This window comes from Clarias gariepinus, chromosome 28 (assembly GCF_024256425.1).
Source record: "Clarias gariepinus isolate MV-2021 ecotype Netherlands chromosome 28, CGAR_prim_01v2, whole genome shotgun sequence".
Classification (NCBI taxonomy): Eukaryota; Metazoa; Chordata; class Actinopteri; order Siluriformes; family Clariidae; genus Clarias; species Clarias gariepinus.
The window spans coordinates 18881703-18904038 of NC_071127.1; the positions used below are offsets into that span (position 1 = coordinate 18881703).

General features: G+C 37.7%; 1 protein-coding gene and 1 long non-coding RNA gene across 2 annotated transcripts; one reads left to right on the forward strand and one right to left on the reverse strand.

Moving 5' to 3' along the window:
- Positions 1–626: 626 nt before the first annotated feature.
- On the forward strand, positions 627–1878 carry LOC128515879 (uncharacterized). The gene is made up of 2 exons (XR_008356714.1): positions 627–730; positions 1524–1878. It is a non-coding gene; the product is annotated as an uncharacterized LOC128515879 (long non-coding RNA).
- Positions 1879–7871: 5993 nt separating this feature from the next.
- Positions 7872–21950, reverse strand: oxnad1 (oxidoreductase NAD-binding domain containing 1). Its single transcript, XM_053489780.1, has 8 exons — positions 21904–21950; positions 21638–21763; positions 21478–21538; positions 20543–20649; positions 17612–17753; positions 13900–14130; positions 8573–8681; positions 7872–8425 (listed from the first exon to the last, which is right to left on the reverse strand). Exons 2-8 carry the CDS (start codon positions 21727–21729, stop codon positions 8268–8270), a joined length of 900 nt encoding a protein of 299 aa, XP_053345755.1. The 5' UTR covers positions 21730–21763; positions 21904–21950; the 3' UTR covers positions 7872–8267.
- Between the last annotated feature and the right edge of the window lie 386 nt (positions 21951–22336).

The following is a 22336-nucleotide window of genomic DNA, read 5'->3' on the forward strand; positions in this document are numbered from 1 at the left end:
TTCCACATAATTTGGTTCCCGGGGCCAGCCAGTACAATATGCCCCCCCCAAGAATCACCCAACCCCCACAGACAGCAGAAAAACTATAGCAGAATTTGAATAACAGGTTTCTGCTTACCTTGTCCCTATTGCCGGCAGTTCCGCTGACTGCGTAGGGTCGCCGACCCCCAAGGGGCTGCAACGACCAGCCGGGGTATCCTATGCCGACTACGCCAATATGTCGTGGCAAATTTGCTGTGTACTATGCCAAATTTCCACAACAAAATCAATAACTACTCAAGCACTGAAATAGCAAAAGAGTTTATTGCAGCCAAAAGTAAATGGACAGCACTGGGCCAGCCAGACAAAAGACAAACAGACAAACTGCGAAGCTGTCTATCTCTCACCTCCTCTCACTTCCCTAATTTTACATGGTTTATATACCTTCATTTAACACTTACATCATTGTTTGCTCCTCCTTAAGTCAAGAAATCACTTAATATTTATTAGATGTAAGCCAATTTTGCCTAGGTTAGGTTGATGTAGCGCCTCCCAATTGCGTAATCTCCCTTTTTCTTTTTTTTCCATCTCATATTTATTTAAATCTGGGCCTAAGAAGTCTTATGCTTTCCCTTTTTTGGAGAAAATTTGGTTTGTTCCTTTTTCTTGACCAGAGCATTGACCACCGCTGGTGACTTGAGGTTTTGTTGAAGCCGCAATCAATTTTTCTAAAATTTCCTCATCAAGATGTGTAAGTGTTCTATTTTCATAATTATATTAAATTGTTTATTATTCTCATCACAGTATACTTTGTCTTATTTGTTTTTAACTGTCCATTATATATTTTAGAGACTTTAGCTATTTTAGAGACATTTATAGAAATTATTTGTCTATTAGTACTTTAACATATGTTCTGGTTATTCATTTAGATTATGCTTATAACTAATTAATTTAACAGATTATTTTAATGATTTTTTCCCTTATATTTTAACTGAGATAAGCATTGAGGTATATTTAATCAGCTTAAATCTGATTAAAGTATTGAAATGACTTTAATCAGATTAATTCAATCAATTGATCATGTTTGTTAGTATTTAATTTTTGTTTACGTACTTATTATTCCCATATTACGAATATAAGGTTAGTTACTCTGATCATTGCATGATTGCATGATTATTTGCCAGTTTTGAACTTACACTACTAAAATCAAGATTACACGATTACATGTATACATATATGTATATATTACAATATTAGTTTAATTTGGTTACTGGTTGGTAAAGTAAAATGTAGTTGTGCATGTTGCAGTATGCTTTGTTTTGTTATATTGTTTTTTAATATGTGCAAAGTGCATTTGTTCAGATTTTCTTTAATATATATATATATATATATATATATATATATATATATACACACATACACATATATACACATACACATATATATACATATATATATATATATATATATATATATATATATATATATATATATATATATACATACATATACCATTTATTGTTCTAAAATATTTATTGTTCTAGTTCGCAGGCAGCGCTCTTCTCGTACATCTTCTCGTCTAAGATTCCTTCTGGGAGCAGGTGGCTACATCTTCCCTTTACCCAAATCGTCACAATTTGCGTCTGATTCGAGCTCTGATGGGCCTAGTCCGCCACCTGGAAATTGTGATTTACTTCAACAATTTACCTGATATACTTCTTATATTTTTCTTAACAATTTGATAAATCTGATCTTGTTTATCTGTTTTTCAAAGCAGAAGTCTGGCTTTTTTGCACTTTGTCCCAATTAAAGCAGAACCGAAAGTTTATTTTTATATTTTGGATCACTGCCTGCACTTTCTGAATTTTCCATTCCAATAAAGTTGCACAACTTCTTGCACTCTGTGTGTACGGGTTGTTCTTGGGTCACACTTTGCACATTTTCTTTAATTTACATTACCCAACCATCGTTAATCATCTTAAGCGTAAACGTAGTAAATATTATTAGTATTATTATTAAAGATTACAGGTTATTATTTTTCCTGATGTTAGTTTTCTTATCTTATTGCTCTACTATCTAACTCCTGCCTTCTGCCTGCATGTTTTTCTCACTTCCTCAATCTGTCGTGCAGGCTGCGAGGATTAAGGCCTCTTGAACTAAGGCCTTCTGAGTATTTGGTACCTTCCACTCAACTTCAATTATAGATCGATAATTTTTTTCCACACGCCGCAGTATCTAAGTAAACTGCTAGTGTCTTACGATCCACCATGCCTACTTCGATCAAAGTACTGCTTGTCAGTACTGCGAATTATTAAACCACAGCTGGGAGCAGAGCTTTTTCTCACAAAAAAAAAAAAGCCCCAAAGTTATGGAATAGCCTTCCAAATAGTGTTCGGGACTCAGACACAGTCTTAATGTTTAAGTCTAGGCCAAAAACCTATTTATTTAATCAAGCATTTTTGTAAATAGATTTGCCTTAGGTAAAGGAGCAGAGGGGACTCGTGGACGTAGAGTATTATGGTGAACTGGTATGTTTAGGAGCCCTCATGTCTATGTTTCCTTCTGGCTCTCCCTTTTAGTTATGCCTTTATAGTTAGTCCTGCCGGAGTCCCTGCTTGCACTCTACACTAAATATACATTCACATTATACATTGTTCGACTGTGACCATACCTAACTTTATCTCTCCTCTTCTGCTTTCCTCTTTCCTATTTCTTCTCCCCCTTTATCTCTCCCCCTCTCTCTGTCGAGCTACACATGTCGTTCCTGAGCTGCCAATGATCCAGACTCCCTCTGGCCTCCGGACCTGTCTCACCCATCCTGGTGCTCTGCTTCTGGTTGGAGATCTCGTCACATGGATGTGCTGTCTGTCTCTTTGGGATGCGTCTGGTGTCTGGGGATGATTTCACTCTACCATGAAGACGGTTCTGGCCTCAATGTTGACAGTGGTTTCTCTAATGACTTGACTTGGCTGCAGTTGCTCAATAGTTCAGGACTGGAATTTCCTATGAGTCTACCTGAGCCTCCAATAACTACCTGGACTCCATATTAACATCAATTACCATCAACTGTTATACTAAACTGCCTGACATCTAACAAAAAGTATGAATGCAGATTAATTTCTGCTCTCTGTTTCACCCAAATGAGGAAGCAGAGCTCCAGAGCCTTGGTCTTAATCACCTCCCTGACTAAGGCGCTTCTCCCCCGATCGCTCAGTTTAGATGGCCGGCCAGCTCTAGGAAGAGTCCTGGTGGTTTTGAACTTCTTCCACTTACGGATGATGGAGGCCACTGTGCTCATTGGGACCTTCAAAGTAGCAAAAATTTTCTGTAACCTTCCCCAGATTTGTGCCTCGTGACAATCCTGTCTTAGAGGTCTACAGACAATTCCTTTGACTTTATGCTTGGTTTGTCTCTGACATCCTTGAGATATTTCTGCAGTTTAATTCAATATAGACAGGTGTGTGCCTTTCCAAATCATGTCCAATTAATTGAATTTACCACAGGTAGACTCAAATTAAACTGCAGAAATTTCTCAAGGATGATCAGGGGAAACAGGATGCACCTAAGCTCAATTTTGAGCATCATGGCAAAGGCTGTGAATACTTATGTACATGTGCTTTCTCAACTTTTTTATAACACTTTGGTACACATAATATCTGAGAGTTTAGAGACATGGAACTCATTACACATTTCAGTGATTGGACGTGTTGTCATTAAAATGTTATGCCTGACAAAATTTTTATTTCTTTTTCAGTCTATCCCGTAGCCATCACCACCCGGGCGCACCACACAACCTGTGTACCAACCTTATGAGCATGTTAAGACCACCTTCAACGTGTCTTTCTGGTGGGTCTGGTCAACAATGATCCGCCCCAAAACCCGCACCATCACCAGCTGTATGCAACATACAACCGGTGTGCCTTTTGAACATGTTAAGATCTCCAAAAAGCCTTGGTTGCTGATGCCACTCAATTTGGGCCTTGTTTGGTGGTGATCGTAATTGTGCACGTGTTTGAGCTGGTTAGAATTTGTGTATAATGTGTAGTGTGTGTAGAGAGAGTAGTGTGTATGTAATGTCTACTATCACTATTATTTCTCTTCATAAATCTGATCATTACCTGGTATCCTTCACCATAACCCTTCCTATTCTATGTAAACCTTACCACCAAAATTTCTCTTTTTCCCGCAGAAACCTTCACTCTGTCTCCCCTTCCTCTTTGTCTTCATGCACCTTATTATCCCTCCCAGATCCAGACTTCTTCTCCTCTCTACCACTAGAGACTGCGACTGAAAATTTCCTCTCCTCTCTCTCCTCATCTATAGATCTCCTTTGCCCACTGTCATCTAAGCCAAGGAAGACGTCTTGTCCTGCTCCTTGGCTATCTGATGTACTACACAACAACAGGAGAGAATTAAGAACTGCAGAGAGAAGATGGAAGAAATAGCAACTTGATGCAGATCTCATCTCTTACCAGACTCTTCTCTCCAAATTCTCATGTGATGTGACTTCTGCCAAAACTACCTTCTTCAGAGAAAAGCTGGAAGCCTCTGCACACGATCCTGGCAAACTCCACATCTTCTTCTCACTACTTAACCCACCGACTCCTCCTGCCCCTTCCTCTCTGACTGCTTATGATTTGGCCACATTATACGATGGGAAAATTGCAGCAATTCGCCAGTCCCAACCAGACTCCTACTCCTGCTCCCAACCAAACTCCTACGGCAGACCTTCCCTTCCCTTCCTTAGCAGAATTCTCCAACCTGTCATCTGATGAGATTCAGCAGATCATCTCGTCATCTAACCCCACCACCTGTTCATTAGACCCAATCCCTTCCACAATGCTCCAGGCCATCTCACGAGACCTCCTTCCCTTCACCACAACCATCACCAACCATTCCATATCATCTGGTCATGTTCCTGCTGCTTTTAAGAAGGCAAGGGTTATCCCCATCTTTAAGAAACCTTGCCTGGACCCATCAGAAGTTAACAACTATCACCCTGTATCACTTCTCTCTTTTATTTTCAAAATTCTTAAAAGAACTGTTTATGACCAAATGTCTCTTTATCTTTCACAGAACAACCTTAATGATCCCAACCAATCTGGATTCAAAGTGGCACAATCCCTGCCCTTCTGTCAGTCACTGAGAAGCTCCATGCTGCCAGATCTGCTAAACTGTCATCTGTCCTCATCCTCCTGGACCTGTCAGCTGCATTTGACATGGTGAACCACAAGATTCTATTATCTATTCTTACAAGCCTTGGAATTTGGAACAGTGTGGCAAAGGTTTGCTTCTTACCTAGAGGTAACATGGAGAGGATCTACATCTGCTCCACTAGACTCTCTACTGGTGTCCCGTAGGGCTCAGTACTTGGTCCTCTTCTGTTCTCCCTCTATACCCGATCTCTTGGTAAGGTCATATCATCACATGGATTTTCATACCATTGTTATGCAGATGACACCCAACTTACTCTCTCCTTTCCTTTCTCTGACACTCAAATTTCCACCCGGATCTCAGCATGTCTGGCTGACATCTCATCCTGGATGTCTGCTCATCAGCTGAAGCTCAATCTGAGTTTAACCGAACTGTTGTATTCCTTGTGACTCATCCCCAGGTCAAGACCTTGTGAACAACCAAATCACTCCTTCAGCCACCGCCCGCAATCTTGGGGTAACCGTGGACAATGATCTGTCATTTTCGCCCATTCCATCAAGAATTCGCCCATTTCTTTCTTCACAGGCTACTCAGGTGCTTGTTCAGTCCCTTGTTATTTCAAGACTAGACTACTGCAACTCACTCCTGGCAGGCCTGCCTCTGTCCAGATTCTGATTCGTCCTCTGCAACTGCAGCAGCACATTTTGTTTTTAACCTTCCCAAGTTCTACCACACCACCCCACTCCTCCGCTCCCTGCACTGGCTTTCTGTAGCTGCCGGCATTAAATTCAAAAACACTAAAAATGGCCCAGCACCCACTTACCTCTCTGCTCTAATCACACCACGCACTGCACCACATTCCCTCCGATCCTCCAGCACTGCTCGCCTCATCCCACCAACTCTCAGGGATCGAGGGCGGCATTCATCCAGGCTTTTTTCTGTTCTGGCACCTAGGTGGTGGAATGAACTTCCTCTAGATGTCCGTACAGCAGAGACTTTGTCTATCTTTAAACGGCGACTCAAGACGCATCTGTTTCTCCAGTACTTGGACTACCCCCCCCAAAAAAAAAAACTCGTCCCAGTTGTGTTGGACTAATGGCACTTAGTTTTTACCCTAGTTGACCTAGTGTAAGTATGTATCCAGTGATGTAAACTTTAAAGCACTTCTTGTAAGTTGCACTGGATAAGAGCGTCTGCTGAATGCCTAAATGTAAATGTAATGTGTGTCCATTGTGTGTGTTTTGCTGATGACCCAAAATATCTGACCTCATGTCATGAAGGCCCTGAGCCACACTCAGAGCCCAGACTCCCAGGCGTCCTAATGGCAGCCTGTGCCGATTTCCATGAGTGGTTGAGCATGTTAAGACCCCCCAAAAGAGCCCTGCTGATTAAAACAAAATTAACCCTTAGAAGAACAAGAGAGTCCTCATACATTTATAACATCAGGAGTATTAAAACATTATCAGAGCGATGAAGTCTGTCATGTTGCCATTGTCCTGATGTTATAGTGCTGGTAACAATGAATTTAAACTAGGAAAAGCCGATATGAAATTTGGTCAGACAAAGGATTGAATAAAATAAAAGATTTATATAGTGAGGGAATTCTAACGTCTAACTAACTGACAAATACTGTATAACCTATAAGTTTTATAAATAAACAAAGTCTTTTTCTGAACCGTCACTGTACCCCACCCCCTTCCCCGCCCCATTGTCCTCTGCTGAAAACTTTACCATGAACCAGAGCAAAGGTGATATATTTCTTACTAGTTCTAAGAAAAACTCCCTTTCATATCTATCTGCATAGGAACACGATCTGCAAACTGACATTTCAGTAGAGGCCTGGATAGAGACCGGTCAACTAGCCCAACCTCAATCTATTAACTCTAGATTTAGGTTGTTACAATATAAATGGCTATTTAGAACATGGATAACTCCAGTAAAAGGCTATAGGTTTAATCCAAATAACCCTGATAACTGTGTTAAATGTAATAGTAAAGTACCATAGTTACACTTTCATTGTATGTGGGAATGTAAGAAAAAAAAAATTGGGAAATAAATATTATACTGAATTTCAAGTATTATAGAAAGTGATTTTCCTGCTTATATTTTCTGAAAATGTTTTGTTGAATGGAAAGAAGAAAAAGCTAATTAATTTTTGTTTGTAGCAAGCTAAGCATGTTTTTGCTTTAAAATCAAAGGACATTAAAATGCCTTTCCCCTCCTATATTACTACACAATTGCTTTTTTTCTCCGGTCCAATACAAAGAAATTATATAAGGCGCCATATAAGGCTTAAATCAAACTTCACTCGCACACACATAAAACAGCCACATATACATATATACTACCAAGTGCGTAAAACTTACATATGAAATGCGCACCTGCAAACACAAACTACCATGCTTACACACACAAAATCTCTGTTGTTTCAGCACTTGGTACTGTATTTAAAGCATTTTTTTAAACTGCAATTTTGAACTAACCTTGTTTTATATGTTAAACAGGATTATGACTGTATACATTAATACAAAAAAACTAACATTTGCACAAACAGGATTCCCACTAATTGATCAACTATATTTTTAAAAACATGATAGCTCACAATAAAGCAGCTGTTCTGAACAAATTGCATGCTAAACTCTAGGAGAAACAAATGCAATCCAGACAGAAACCGGGAGAAGAGTAAAGTTACTTGGAAAGAAAGACGGAGAAGCTAGAACTCGCCATCACAACTTTATTCTTATTCAGTCAGACATTCTATTTATTAGGACAAAAATAAATAAATCCAGTAGCAAAACATTTTTTTATGAAGAAGTATTTTTTCATATAACATGATATGACCATAAATACAATTCAATTTTATTCAATTTTATTTGTATAGCGCGTTTGTATGGAATTTGAATGTGTATGAATCAAAATGGTCAGATAGTTCCTGCAGGAAATACATAGCTAAATAAGAGCTTAGCATAATTTGTGATTGTTTAAGTAAGATGTTTGTAGAGAAGGAAATTATATTGCAAATTATATTGTAAAGTTGTGCAGTTCGTGGAGTTATGAAATTGTGCATTAAACAATAAAATTATGTTTTCTGATGGTCCATTTCAAGTCACAGAGGCACTTGATAAGCTGAAAAGCTACCACCACTTCTCATAACGGATTCTGTCCACAGACAGGCCAAGACTTTGCAGGTCTGTACTCACACTCTCAATCATGGGCGGCGGCCCACACAAATAACATAATGTGCGCCCAGGGTTAACATGGTGCCTAAGCACCTCCAGTGATATTTTTCCACCTGCAAGTGAAGACACACAGTCAAAACATCTCCTAATAGTAAATCAAGGATACATATTGTCTGCTGTTCCAAACTAAGAATTTTATTCTGTAATGACTCAAATATGATAAACTTAATTGAAGCTAAATGAGCTTATGTGGAACTCACTAGCTACGTAAGGCTGGAGGGCCGACTCAATTTCAAAATCTTGCTGTGTCACTCGGAAGTTACATGAGAATTTATCTGGAAATTCATAACAGAGATCAGTGATGCTGTTCTGAAAGAGAAAAAAATGATAAGGATGGTAAGAATGGTGAATTACGTTCTATTCAAACATTATAATCAACTTTATTGGGTAAATGGTGTGCCAATGTGCCATTTAACCAAATGAATCCTAAGCCATTCTCAGGGTAATTTTCCTACTTTTAGGTTTAAGCTCAAATCTTGGAAATTACAGAAGCTGTGTATACATGCTTTATATATAATTTTTTTTCAGAGCAGACTTAGCCATTCATATTCTATATTCCAAATGCCTAATTGTAAATGTAAATGTAATGTGTGTCCATTGTGTGTGTTATGCTGATGACGCAAAATATCTGACAACAATATATATGTTGAGTGATCCCATGACGTGCATAGTAAAAATTGCTCAGCTCAATGAGATCTAGAAGTGTCCGAAGTTTTACATTTATACATGCAATTGTGCAAGAGCTATGCAACAAAAGCTCCTGTGAAGGCCCTGAGCCACGCTCAGAGCCCAGACTCACAGGCGTCCTAATGGCAGCCTGTGCCGATTTCCATGAGTGGTTGAGCATGTTAGAAAGAGCCTTGATGATTAAAAAAAAAAATCCTTAGAAGAACAAGAGGGTCCTCGTACATTTATAACATCAGGAGTATTAAAACATTATCAGAGCGATGAAGTCTGTCATGTTGCCATTGTCCTGATGTCATAGTGCTTGGTAACAATGAATTTAAAAGCCGATATGAGATTTTGGTCACACAAAGGATTAAATAAATTGTATAGTAGGATAATAGTGAGGGAATTCTAACGTCTAACTAGCTGACAAATATAACCTATAAGTTTTATAAATAAACACAAGTCTTTTTCTGAACCGCCACTGTACCCCACCCCATTCCCCGCTGTGTATACATGCTATATATATATATATATATATATATATATATATATATATATATATATATATATATATATACATACACTAACATATATATATTTTTCAGAGCAGACTCAGCCATTCATATTCCATATTCCATCACTTAATATAATGGTACTTCTATTGTAATTCCATTGATTTTGTATTTACCTCATAAATGTATTAATGTACATCAATTAATATGACAATAAAAATAACTGTATTTTATAAAAGTACTACAATTTTACATGTAAAACAACAACAAAAAATTCTTTTTATAATTGTGTAATGGAGATTGTCTGGAATCCGGCAATAGCAGAACTATGATTTTTGGATACTCTATGATTTAGTAATTTTTGTAAATGTGTGCATTTTTGCATAATTATTACAATTTTATATACTATTTTATTAGGGATTATTTTACATGTTAATATTTTAATGTCAATCTTAAAATTTAAGTTAATATTTACTTATCAGCCTTAACATTAAAATGTCTTAGGTTTTGGATTCCCCCTGCGCCACTGGGGCACATCTTGCCCCCTTAGAGTGTGGCTCTGTAGGGCCTTTGGGGGTGTTCTGTGGTGTCTTGTACCAGGACATTGGCAGCAGATCCATTGACAGTGCTGAGTTGTAGGGTGGGGCCTCTGTTGTTCTGACATGTTTGTGCAGAGTATACATAAATACTCATTATATCTCAATTGGACTGGGATCTAAGGAGTCGTTGGAGGCCAGTTTGGTGGTCTTGGGGTCTTTGCCTGAGGGGCACCATGAATGGATGTCTGTGGTGCACTGGGTGTTATGGTGTCTTTCTATCGTGCAGAGCATTTTTAGGGGGGTGGTAATTGTGCTACCTTGGCTTTTCTGTGGGATCTATTCAGACTGGCTAGTCTTTGGTCCCCGTGGGCATGGGTGAGCCTTGGGTGCCCATGATCCTGTTGGCGTGTATAATTGGTGATCAAAGTTGCTTGGTTGACCTGGCAGTGATGTTAGTGTTATGGCTGATTGGTTCATATACAGTGGTGTGAAAAACTATTTGCCCCTTTCCTGATTTCTTATTCTTTAGCATGTTTGTCACACAAAATGTTTCTGATCATCAAACACATTTAACTATTTGTCAAAGATAACATAATTGAACACAAAATGCAGTTTTTAAATGATGGTTTTTATTATTTAGGGAGAAAAAAAATCCAAACCTTTATGGCCCTGTGTGAAAAAGTGATTCCCCCCCTTGTTTAAAATTACTTAACTGTGGTTTATCACACCTGAGTTTGATTTCTGTAGTCACCCCCAGGCCTGATTACTGCCACACCTGTTTCAATCAAGAAATCACTTAAATAGGAGCTACCTGACACAGAGAAGTAGACCAAAAAGCACCTCAAAACCTAGACATCATGCCAAGATCCAAAGAAATTCAGGAAGAAATGAGAACAAAAGTAATTGAGATCCATCAGTCTGGTAAAGGTTATAAAGCCATTTCTAAAGCTTTGGGACTCCAGCGAACCACAGTGAGAGCCATTATCCACAAATGGCAAAAACATGGAACAGTGGTGAACCTTCCCAGGAGTCGCTGGCCGACCAAAATTACCCCAAGAGCGCAGAGACAACTCATCCGAGAGGCCACAAAAGACCCCAGGACAACATCTAAAGAACTGCAGGCCTCACTTGCCTCAATTAAGGTCAGTGCTCACGACTCCACCATAAGAAAGAGACTGGGCAAAAACGGGCTGCAGATTTCCAGGGCGCAAACCACTTTTAAGCAAAAAGAACATTAAGGCTCGTCTCAATTTTGCTAAAAAACATCTCAATGATTGCCAAGACTTTTGGGAAAATACCTTGTGGACCGACGAGACAAAAGTTTAACTTTTTGGAAGGTGCGTGTACCGTTACATCTGGCGAAAAAGAACATCATACCAACAGTAAAATATGGTGGTGGTAGTGTGATGGTCTGGGGTTGTTTTGCTGCTTCAGGACCTGGAAGGCTTGCTGTGATAGATGGAACCATGAATTCTACTGTCTACCAAAAAATCCTGAAGGAGAATGTCCGGCCATCTGTTCGTCAACTCAAGCTGAAGCGATCTTGGGTGCTGCAGCAGGACAATGACCCAAAACACACCAGGAAATCAACCTCTGAATGGCTGAAGAAAAACAAAATGAAGACTTTGGAGTGGCCTAGTCAAAGTCCTGACCTGAATCCTATTGAGATGTTGTGGCATGACCTTAAAAAGGCGGTTCATGCTAGAAAACCCTCAAATAAAGCCTAATTACAACAATTCTGCAAAGATGAGTGGGCCAAAATTCCTCCAGAGCGCTGTAAAAGACTCGTTGCAAGTTATCGCAAACACTTGATTGCAGTTATTGCTGCTAAGGGTGGCCCAACCAGTTATTAGGTTCAGGGGGCAATTACTTTTTCACACAGGGCCATGTAGGTTTGGATTTTTTTTCTCCCTAAATAATAAAAACCATCATTTAAAAACTGCATTTTGTGTTCAATTATGTTATCTTTGACTAATAGTTAAATGTGTTTGATGATCAGAAACATTTTGTGTGACAAACATGCAAAAGAATAAGAAATCAGGAAGGGGGCAAATAGTTTTTCACACCACTGTATTATTTTGGATAATATTAATTATTTAGTAAGTTATGATTTTTCTAATCATTAAACAATGTGATTTATTGGAAACAAAAAACCATGAATATGTACTGTGCATAAAGTTTTGCATACCCTGAAAGAAATTGTTGAACATTTATTTGAAAAAATAAATTGACTGATAATGCAAAATGTTTTTTTAAGAATAATTCATGAACCTAATCTTTGTAAAACTTAATAACTTAAGTCACTCAAAGTTTAAAATACCATTAAGCCACTTTGGGGAGATCTCAAACATGCAGTTTATGCATGACAGCCAAAAAATCTACAGGAACTGGAGACATTGTGCTAAAAAGAATGGACAGCCATATCACCTGAGAAAAATAAGGACATCCTGCACAATTATTACAAAAGACTGAATGCCATCATTGTTGCTAAAAGTGAGCAATAACAATATTTCTGCATTCTCTTTATTGTCATGCTTGATGATTGTGCCATTCTGTGCCTTCCATATTTACTTAAGTCCTATAAGAAATAAAATAAATTTGATTTGCCTTCTCACTCACAAATAGTACACATCTTGCAAATTCTTTAAAGGAATGCAAACTTTTCAGCACAATTGTACATATGACACAGCTGAGAATATGTAGAGTAAGTACAATGTAAACTTGTCCTGTGATCATGCCATCAAGCAAAGTGTGGTGTAATATAAACACGATGGAAAAGATGTAAAGGTTATTTCAAAAAAGAATTACTCCTCAATGCTTTATTTCACATAAACAGTTTGGATTTTCTGAAAGTGCAAGGTTTGCTGTTAGGATACTTTGATTTATTCAACCAGGTAGCAAAAGTGAATGTAAAAATGCATTAAAAAATGTGTAAGTATATCTGGTTTTCAGTACTTGTCTTCACAAGAACATATTATTACTGTTAGAATCATCTTCTTGAAATTATTATTAGACTCCAAGAGTGGCATTTGATAACTATTCAAAAACAATTCAACTATTCAAAAATTCAAAACCGCAATGATTCAAACACCAGCAACTGTAAAATGTCTAAAAAATGTCTACCTTTTGCGAAGTAAAAAAAATTAATCATATAATCTATAATGGAATATGGTAATACATTTTTTTTTTTAACAGATTTTTTCCCCCAAAAAAACAGAAAAAAATCTCATGATAACCTGTTGGCACAAGTGTACACAACACTTATCTATCACGTTATTAAACTATTTATTATTTGCTTGTGATACAGCATTGTTTAGGTAGGAGTATACCAAGTTGGCATATCATGATTGTTAAAATTATTTTATTGCATCCTTCCTTACAAAAATGCTACATACCTATTAGGACACTATAATTAATTCCACATGTAGGATTTAGATGTGGGCTCTGACTGTGCCATTCCAAAATGATGATCACCTTCTTCTAAAACCATTCCTTAGTTAACTTGGATTTGTGCTTTGGGTCCTTAGCATAGTAGAAGATGAAATGTTTCTTAATCTTAAAATCTTTAAGATTCTTGCAAGATTTGTGCCAAATTCCGAGCACAGTCACATGCCCTATTGTGAAAGGCTGTGCACATCCGCAACATGGTTTTATTTTTATTTTATTTTATCATGAAATTGAAATGTAAAATCTTTTACCTGGGTGTGTAGGCTTTTATATTCATTATACAGTGGCTCAATGAAGAAATTATCCGATATGTGATTAAGAGGCTATAGCTTATTCTCATAGACACTTATAAATACTCACTTTAAACAGCAGCTCCTTTGTGTTCTTGGCACTGTAACAGAGGTGCGTGTGTCCTGGTATGTATGCATTTGGCAGTCGGAGAAGATCTGCAGTGTGCATTAGGATGGAGTAAAGCGGGTTGATCCCAACGCCACCAGCCACCAAAAGCAGGTCCACTGTGCAATCAGATGGCATGGGGTCGAAGTAAAAATCCCCGCCAACCCGCACTTCCACATGCGAACCTAATGTACACTGATAGTAGAAAAGACAAAGAGAGTTCAATCAATTCATTTTTTATAATAAACTGCAAAGTGATAGCTTGGGCTGTTAGTGTAAGTCAAACTTCTAATCTTTGCATTTAAAAAATGTCTTTTAAAATGTTTAAAAACAGTGACCGCGCTGTTCTGGAGACCGTTAAAAAGAAGCTACATACATGTAGTGTTAATTACAAAATAAATGTAATGTTACATGTTACTGATAATGTTTATGATTAAAGACATTAAAAAAAATGTCTAAATGAATTGTTTTTGGTTTATTATATATATCAAAATATACAAAATCTTAAGGCCAGGAAAAATATTACAAGTATTCACACTTCACACTGGTGGATCATAACCAGGTCGTAAGTACTTCTTCAAAATGCCAAAGGAAGAAAAAAAAAAAAGAAAAATAGAGAGAGTAGGCAATTTATTAAAAACTGCATTTAAACTAAAACAGGCTGATCATCAGCTAATCAAAAGTTTATGACCATAGTCCTTAAAAGTTCAAATCTGTGCAAAAATATGGCTTTAATGTTATTGTCCTTCAGATACTCACACTGTCATCTCCTGAAAAAAGGTTCAGGAGAAATAAGGTTTTTGAACGTGGCAGGATTGCTAAGCTGCAGAAGCGAGGGCTCTCGCAATGCACCATTGCTGCCGAGGTTGGACAGTCATTTGAAATTTCTTAAAGGAATTTTGGGACAAAAAAAATCAAGTGGCAGACCCGGAGTGAGCCGGAGGATCTGACGGGCTGCCCGTAAAGACACGGGCCAATCCTCGACCCAAATTAAGGCCCTTAATGATGCTGACTGCAGCCTAATAACCATAAGACTGCATCTGCGAGAGAAGGGCGTAAAGAACAAAATAACGTCTGCGAAAGCCACATCTCCTCCCACACCACAACTTGCCTGTTTGGCGTTTATACCAAACATGAGACGTTAAAAGATGGAAGAAAATGAGAATGAGATTTGGAGGATGAGAAAAAAAGAAAAAATCTGGATGTTCCTGATGGCTTCCAACGATACTGGCATGACTGATGGGGATGCCGCTGGAAATGTTTTCCACGCGGCACTGTGGAGGAGGTTCCATCATGATCTGGGGTGTTTTTTTAAAGAGTAAAATGTTGCAGCAGGCATCCCTCTTGACTGAGGGCCCTCGTCTGTGTGGTAACAACTTTCAACAGGACAATGCCTGCCCGACAGTTCACAACGCCTGCCTGACGATGAGTTCTTCCAGGACAATAACGCTTGAATTCTGAACCATCCTGTGTGTTCCCCTGATCTAAATCCCCTTGATAATGTTCGGGAATGGATGGCAAGGGAAGTTTACAAAAACGGACATCAGAGTCAGACTGTGGATGCCTTTCGTGAAGCCAACGTTCCAACCAGTCTCCTGGAAACAGTTGCATCAAGCATGCAGAATCGAGTGTTCAAAGTTATCAACAAAAAATGGTGGCTCTACTCTCTACTGAATCCTTCTTTGACACTTTTAGTTCTATTCTGGGTATTTTTGTGCTATGGTCTTAAACTTTTGATGAGCTGATGAACAGCCTGTTTGAGTTAAATGCAATTTTTAATTAATTGCAAATCTCAGTTTTTTTGTCTCTTGCTCCTTTTTCTTCTTTTGACATTTTGAAGCAGTTCCTACAATTTGGTTAAGATTCACCACCGCAAAATGTGAATACATGAAATTTTCCCCCGAGTTTTAGGATTTTGTTCAGAAGCGTATATAGTGTAGTATAATTGTAATGTTTTTAAGTTGCATAGTAGAAGTAGCAGTTGCTCTGTCCGCTGTGCTTCGATAAACATTCCAAGGACAGAGATTCATCCTTCCATCTACAACACTGTGAGCTGATTTATACTTCTGTGAGCATTGGAAACCATGTCAGGATGTCATGCAAGGAAACCTGCATGGAATGTAGTCTTCATATGTACACATAATTCTAGCATGTCCAACTGGGATGGTGTGTCACGAATGTCACAAGAAATTGCAATAAATAAATAAGCTTTTACTTTTATCTGCTCTTAATAATAAAGAGCAGATAGCTGAGGCATAACTTTGTTTTGTTAAGCGTTACGGGAAAAAGAAACTGTGTGTGATCAATTACAAATCTCAATTCCCACTGAAAACATTTTTATGAATTGGATTCACTTGCCTGTATTCAGCAGTATTAAGCAGCCATGTATAAGAAGGTGTTTTTAATCTGTTAAAATAATTTCATCACATCACTATATGTGACGGAAACTGACCAAGCTCATTATGTTGTTCACAAGGTGTGTTTTATCATAAAGGAGACAGTTCCTTAAAGACAGCAACCTGAGAAAATAATTGGGTTACTTGGTCCAAACTAAGATTCTTGGAAATCTTTTGCAGTTTGTGTCATATTAAAATTCGACAAAGGAATAAGTTTTTTTTCAACTTGCTGTCTTTAATATACATATAGTCTCTTTTATGATTAAAGGCTCTTGTAAACAGCCTGAACTACTGTACTGAGTCAGTTTCCTTTACATATAGAATTATTTTTAACAGATTAATTACCAACAAACTACAATGGTTTCTTTAAAGATGGTTTCTTCCATCTTTTAACGTCCCATGTTTGGTATAAACGCCATAATTTTAATATATCCTGTGAGGTTTTAAATAGGTTGTGGATGTCTTTATTTTGGCCAATTTAATATATTCTTGCAAACTATTTTATCCCCACGAAGGGACCAGAGCATGCTGATCATTTGGATTGTTAAACCAGCTGCTGTATTACAGTTGAGATATTACAGTTTTCAAGAATTACATCATTATATGTGAAAGAAATTGACCCAGTAGCTTGTGATGTTCACAAGAGTGTTTTAAATGATATCATAAATTATACAGTTCCTAAAGGACAGTATTAATGGAGTACAAACTTAAAAAATTGATTGGAGAAGTTCTACCTAACCTATAAAATGTTTAATCCATAAAACACCTTAGGCACTGAATAAATAATTACTGATAGAATATTACTCTGATATTTTTGATTAAAAAAATAAACATAAGCAAATATTTCCAGGGATACACCTCTTCATCAAAAAAATCAGTGGGTGCCTAAAAACAGACATACAGCATCACAGATGCACACACCAAAACTGACTGAATTTAATCATTCAAACGGATTACACGTCACACTGCCACCAGAAGGCAGTGTGACTTTTTTAAACATTAAAAAAATTTAAACATGTTAAATTTTTTAACGTAAATTTTTTTTTTTTAACATGTTACATTTTTTAACATACAAAAAATGAGTAATCCCTTTTTGTCTTAAGGTAACAGGGGCCATCTTTGTTATGTTTGGTGACAAACAGAAAGTTCCTGAAACAATAGTTTCTGGAGAGACAGAACAAATCTACTTTAATCTCTTACAGGAATTGAAAATCTCTTACAGAAATTCTAAGGAAATTCATGTCTCATGTCTATTTTTCTTGTGTCTGTCACACACTTACCTCAGTGTGTATCCAGTGTGCAGGTGGGTGCTGTGTGTATTTCACTGCAAGCTCTATAACTCGTTTTCTACGAAGAAGGCCGGGGCTGGAGCACACAGAAAACCCACCCACTATCTCCACACCAGGGATGAAAAAGTCCACCCTGAAAACAACACAAAGTCAATTTACATGAATAATAGGAATAGGATATTTTTCCTTTATAAAATTGAATATACAGTATGGTGATAATACAATTATAAGTTCAAAGACAACAATGTATGACTGCAAAATGTGCTTCACAGAATTTGTAAGTAAGACAGGTTTGACAGAATATGTAAGTAAGACCAATCTATGCAGAAAAGTGCAATAAAGATCGTCCCATAGTTATTACACGTTCGTAAGTAGGATTTGTTTGGACAACATGCTCCTTAGACACAAATATACAATAGAAAGCATACCAATCATCTTGACTAAATCTGTCCTCTTTCCCAACACTGCCATCATGCGGCCAAAAATCATAAACCCTGCCAAAGAATCTCACAGTGAAATGTATCGGTGTTGTTTTTGCACCTTTAAACCAGGACGCCGTTTAGTCTCAGAGCGAATTTCCCCATAAGAAATAATAGAAACTCCAATCATTCATTCCAAAACCCAAAAATATTTATGTAAAAATGATTAATAGAAAATTAGAAATGTTGAAAAGAACCACCCGCGACAGGAGAGGAAGAGGAGGAGAAGGGGGTAATAGTGTAGGACAACTTTCACTCACACACACACGGATGTAAAAACAGTTTGCAAACATGAAAAATGCCAAGGGGGGGATGAATACTTTTGCAAAGCACTGTACTTTTATTTATACAGTATTTACTTACAGTGGGTTACAACAGAATCACCCCTCTTTAAAATAATTACATTTTGTTTGCCTTGCAGCCTGAAATGAGGGCAGACAGTTTTTGTTATCTATCAAATTTAACTCAAGTTTGAGCAGTTCTTGCAAAGCTTTGTGTGCCATTGAAAAGGTGATTAGATTGACCAGTTTAAGTTTACAAGTCATTTTAGGAGGAGGTGAGCCTTTTCCAAAGCATTGATTCTGTAGTTTTTTCCCCAAAATTCATTCTGACATAATGGTGTTATATCTTTCACATGGATGCTAAAAGTTGCAGAGTAAATACAGCTGGAGAGAACACAAAACTGTGTTTGTCTTCATTTCAATCTGCAAAGCAACAAAATGTAATTATTTCAAAGTGGGGTGGTTCTTTTCTATCCAGTGTAATTCTGTTCTTCATTCATTCATAACTGGGTGTTCGACTGTAACACAATAATTATTAAAAATTCTGTTTCAGGCCCAGAAACACATTGGATTCGGTTTGAAATTAGATTTGGGTAAAGAGCTGTCCAACAGATTATTAAAACCTGTAAGGACTCTGCTGGACTTTTAACCTCATGAAAAAAATGTGCTTAGAAAAAAACATGAACGGCGATCATTTAAACCCTTAGTAAAAATACATGGTTAAAAACTGACAGTAGAACTCTGAGCTACGTTTAATAGTGAAAGTAAATGTATTTTTACGCATACAACTCACAGGATTAGGACTAAATAACCATGTGTCTACGAGAAAACCACTTGTTAGTGAGACTAATCAGTAAAAAATGCACCCATCATATAGTGTACAATCCTCTGAAAGCAGTGTTATGATCTGGGGTTTCTTCAGTTGCTCATGTCTAGGCTCAGCAACGTTATGTGGCAATAAAATAAAGTCATATGTCGATGTATTGAATGACCAGATCCACATCTATCTAATGACAGGATCCACATCTATGGATTTTTTTTTTCCATGATGACACAGAGCATCTTCCATGATCTAAATTGTCAAGGAGTGGTTTTGGGAGCATGGGAATCATATTTACACAGAAATTCACCACCACACTGTGCACTGTACACTCACTATCTGTGTCTTGTATGAGGAAAAGCGGCACAGTGAGAGTTTAGGAACTGTGTATTAGTACTAGTCACTGTATTGATTGTTTCATCTTCCAACAAATGTACAGTAGTTTGTGTTAACTGTCCTCTGGCCCTTCCTTTGTGGTCAGTTTCTTATACCAGGCAGACTTTTTTCAGACATTTAATTCAAGTTAAAATATGAATAGACACTAGCTGTACTTATTTCCTCATTTTCTTATATAGTCATAAAAGAGCAGTAGTCTAAGATAGTATAATTTTATATTTTAGTCTTACAGCATGACAGGTAAGTTTTCTTTTAAAAGCAAATCATGCATATTCAGGTGATGTGTGTCATCTATTCAGTTTAGGTCTGATTGGTTGGTGGGGGAACATACCTGAAAACAATGTTATTTTAAACATTAAGTTATTTCTTCTGCTGGATAAATCAAATTTGGGTTAATATATATAAAAAATTAAAAAGAATGATAAAGTTCAAAATAGATCCCAGATGTATACAAATGTTTCTCTCATCGTAGTCACTACTTTACCATCTTTAAATCTTCTTGTGCACCTCAACACATTTTTAAAAGCAAATGTCTGTTTACAAGCTTGTGAAACAAAGAAAGAACTTAAGTAAACTTAATTAATTGAATTAAAGCTAAACCATTCCTTAATCCTTCAGTGGGAAGTGGGACGTGATCGTCTTTCCTTTTCCCCCCCAGCACATTTTTAAATAAAATTATTGCTGTTAACTTCTTTTTAATCCCGCAGTGAATCATGGAACCGTCTTTTGGTTATCTTTAACATTGTCAGTATGAGTAACAACTCATGAGGCCCTTTAGTTACTGGACTGGACGTGCACCTTTCATGAAAATAAATAAGACTCACCCCCAGCATTGGTGCACAAGGCCTTGACATGCATACAAGTGTATTTACACACACACACACAAGCCGCCCTGTGATCTGGGCTATTAAGTATTAACATTACATATTTCATAATCAGTCCTTACCACTGGCCAGCACGGAAACTAAATTCAGGATGTAGGACCTCCAGCTGCAGCCTCTTGACTGTGTCTGACTCTTCTGTAATGGCACAAACTCTTGCTGAGAACATGGCCTGCACACACAGACACACACACACATACATACATACATACAAAAAGGTCTAACAAAATTACAAAACGTATTCATCATTCAAATATGACAGGAGATTAAGAGATTTAAAGCATTTTTTTACTGTTCAGATAAAAATAATCAGCACTGCATTTTCCACCAGAACAATAACCTGATTCATAATCATTAAAGCATTCATAACTCCTCTGTAAAACTCTACACCAGGAGTCCTGAATTACAATTTAAGGATGACGGTCAATAAAATTTTCTTCAAATCAAGGTCTGAATTTCATGTTTGTGTTCGGATTCAGATTTCTACATATCAAGTTAATGTAAGTCTATAAAAAATAAGCAATCTAAAATGTCCATAGCATTTCACTAATATGTCGTTGTCAATTTTCAGTAACTCTATTAAACATTTGGACAGACTGAACTTTGATGATCGTGTATATTTACTTTTATTTATATGGAATAGAAACAACAATCTGTAATCAATCTTTAGTGAATCTTCAAAGGCGTCAGTGTAAAAGAACTCTGGTTGCTCCCGAACACTGGGCTCTCGGTTCTGGTACTTTACACGTCCTCCCTCACACGCCTGCCCCGGACTGCTGAGGATACATTTGATATATCGCCTCGTCTTTTAAAAGTAATATCAGCTCGGGATATTTATAAAATCGTGATATTTATTATCATCTTAATAGAATCGACATTGAATTGTATCGTGATAACATCGTATCGGGACATGACTGCTGATTCCTATTCTTTATGTGTAGTGTTCAGGTGTGTGTGTGTGTGTGTGTGTGTGTGTGTGTGTGTGTGTGAACTCTCTGACCTTCTGTCTGTAAACACTAGCTGTCCTTACAAGGTGGTCAGCTGGTCGTGATGAAATATTTCTGGGCAAAAACAACAGAATAGACAGCACAGTGTCACTGGGAACATCTCTGCACTTAATACATGATGATCAAACCTTCCTTTATACACACAGGACTAACCTGGATGAACAGAACAGGCTGGTGGTGGTGTGTAGTGACCGAGTAACTCCGGCAAAACACCGAGCAGTAAATAAAACACACCGCTGGCTCATTGCGCTGGAGTTACACTGGGGACTTACTGTAAAACTACAATATAAGGGACAATAATGGATACAGAGAGTGTGTACTGCTGGCTGCTCTAATTTTACTTAAAGGTTTTTCATTTTCTGCTGTTAAAACAACAACGACGCAGCTAAAGTAAAAACTGTTAAACACAGTTCTCTAACCTCCGTCATCCTCACGCGAAACGCAGACGTGAACCGGAAGTAGTTACCGGTAATCGGCACTTGGGACCATGTTTCATACAATCAGTTCTGCAAAAGACTTGCGCAGACATCAGGGACCTCCGCGGACTCAGTGTCTAAAACAAGCGAAGCTATTGTTTCTTTTGCATGTGTATATTAATATGTTTCCTCCTATATGAACCGATTCAGTATTTACCTTCTGAACCAAAAAAAAAAAAAATACGAAAATGAGAGGGTTTTATGAATGGTCTCATTCTGCGCATAATCGTGGCCGTGACGTCAGTCCTGACCGAGAGGTAAACTCCGCCTCTAGGGTCAAGAAGCCGAAACCTGCAGTTCCCGGAGTGACCACTAGGCCTTCTCGTGAGTCACTTCTCGTAGGTCCCCATGTTATAGTGTCAGAATACAGCAGAAA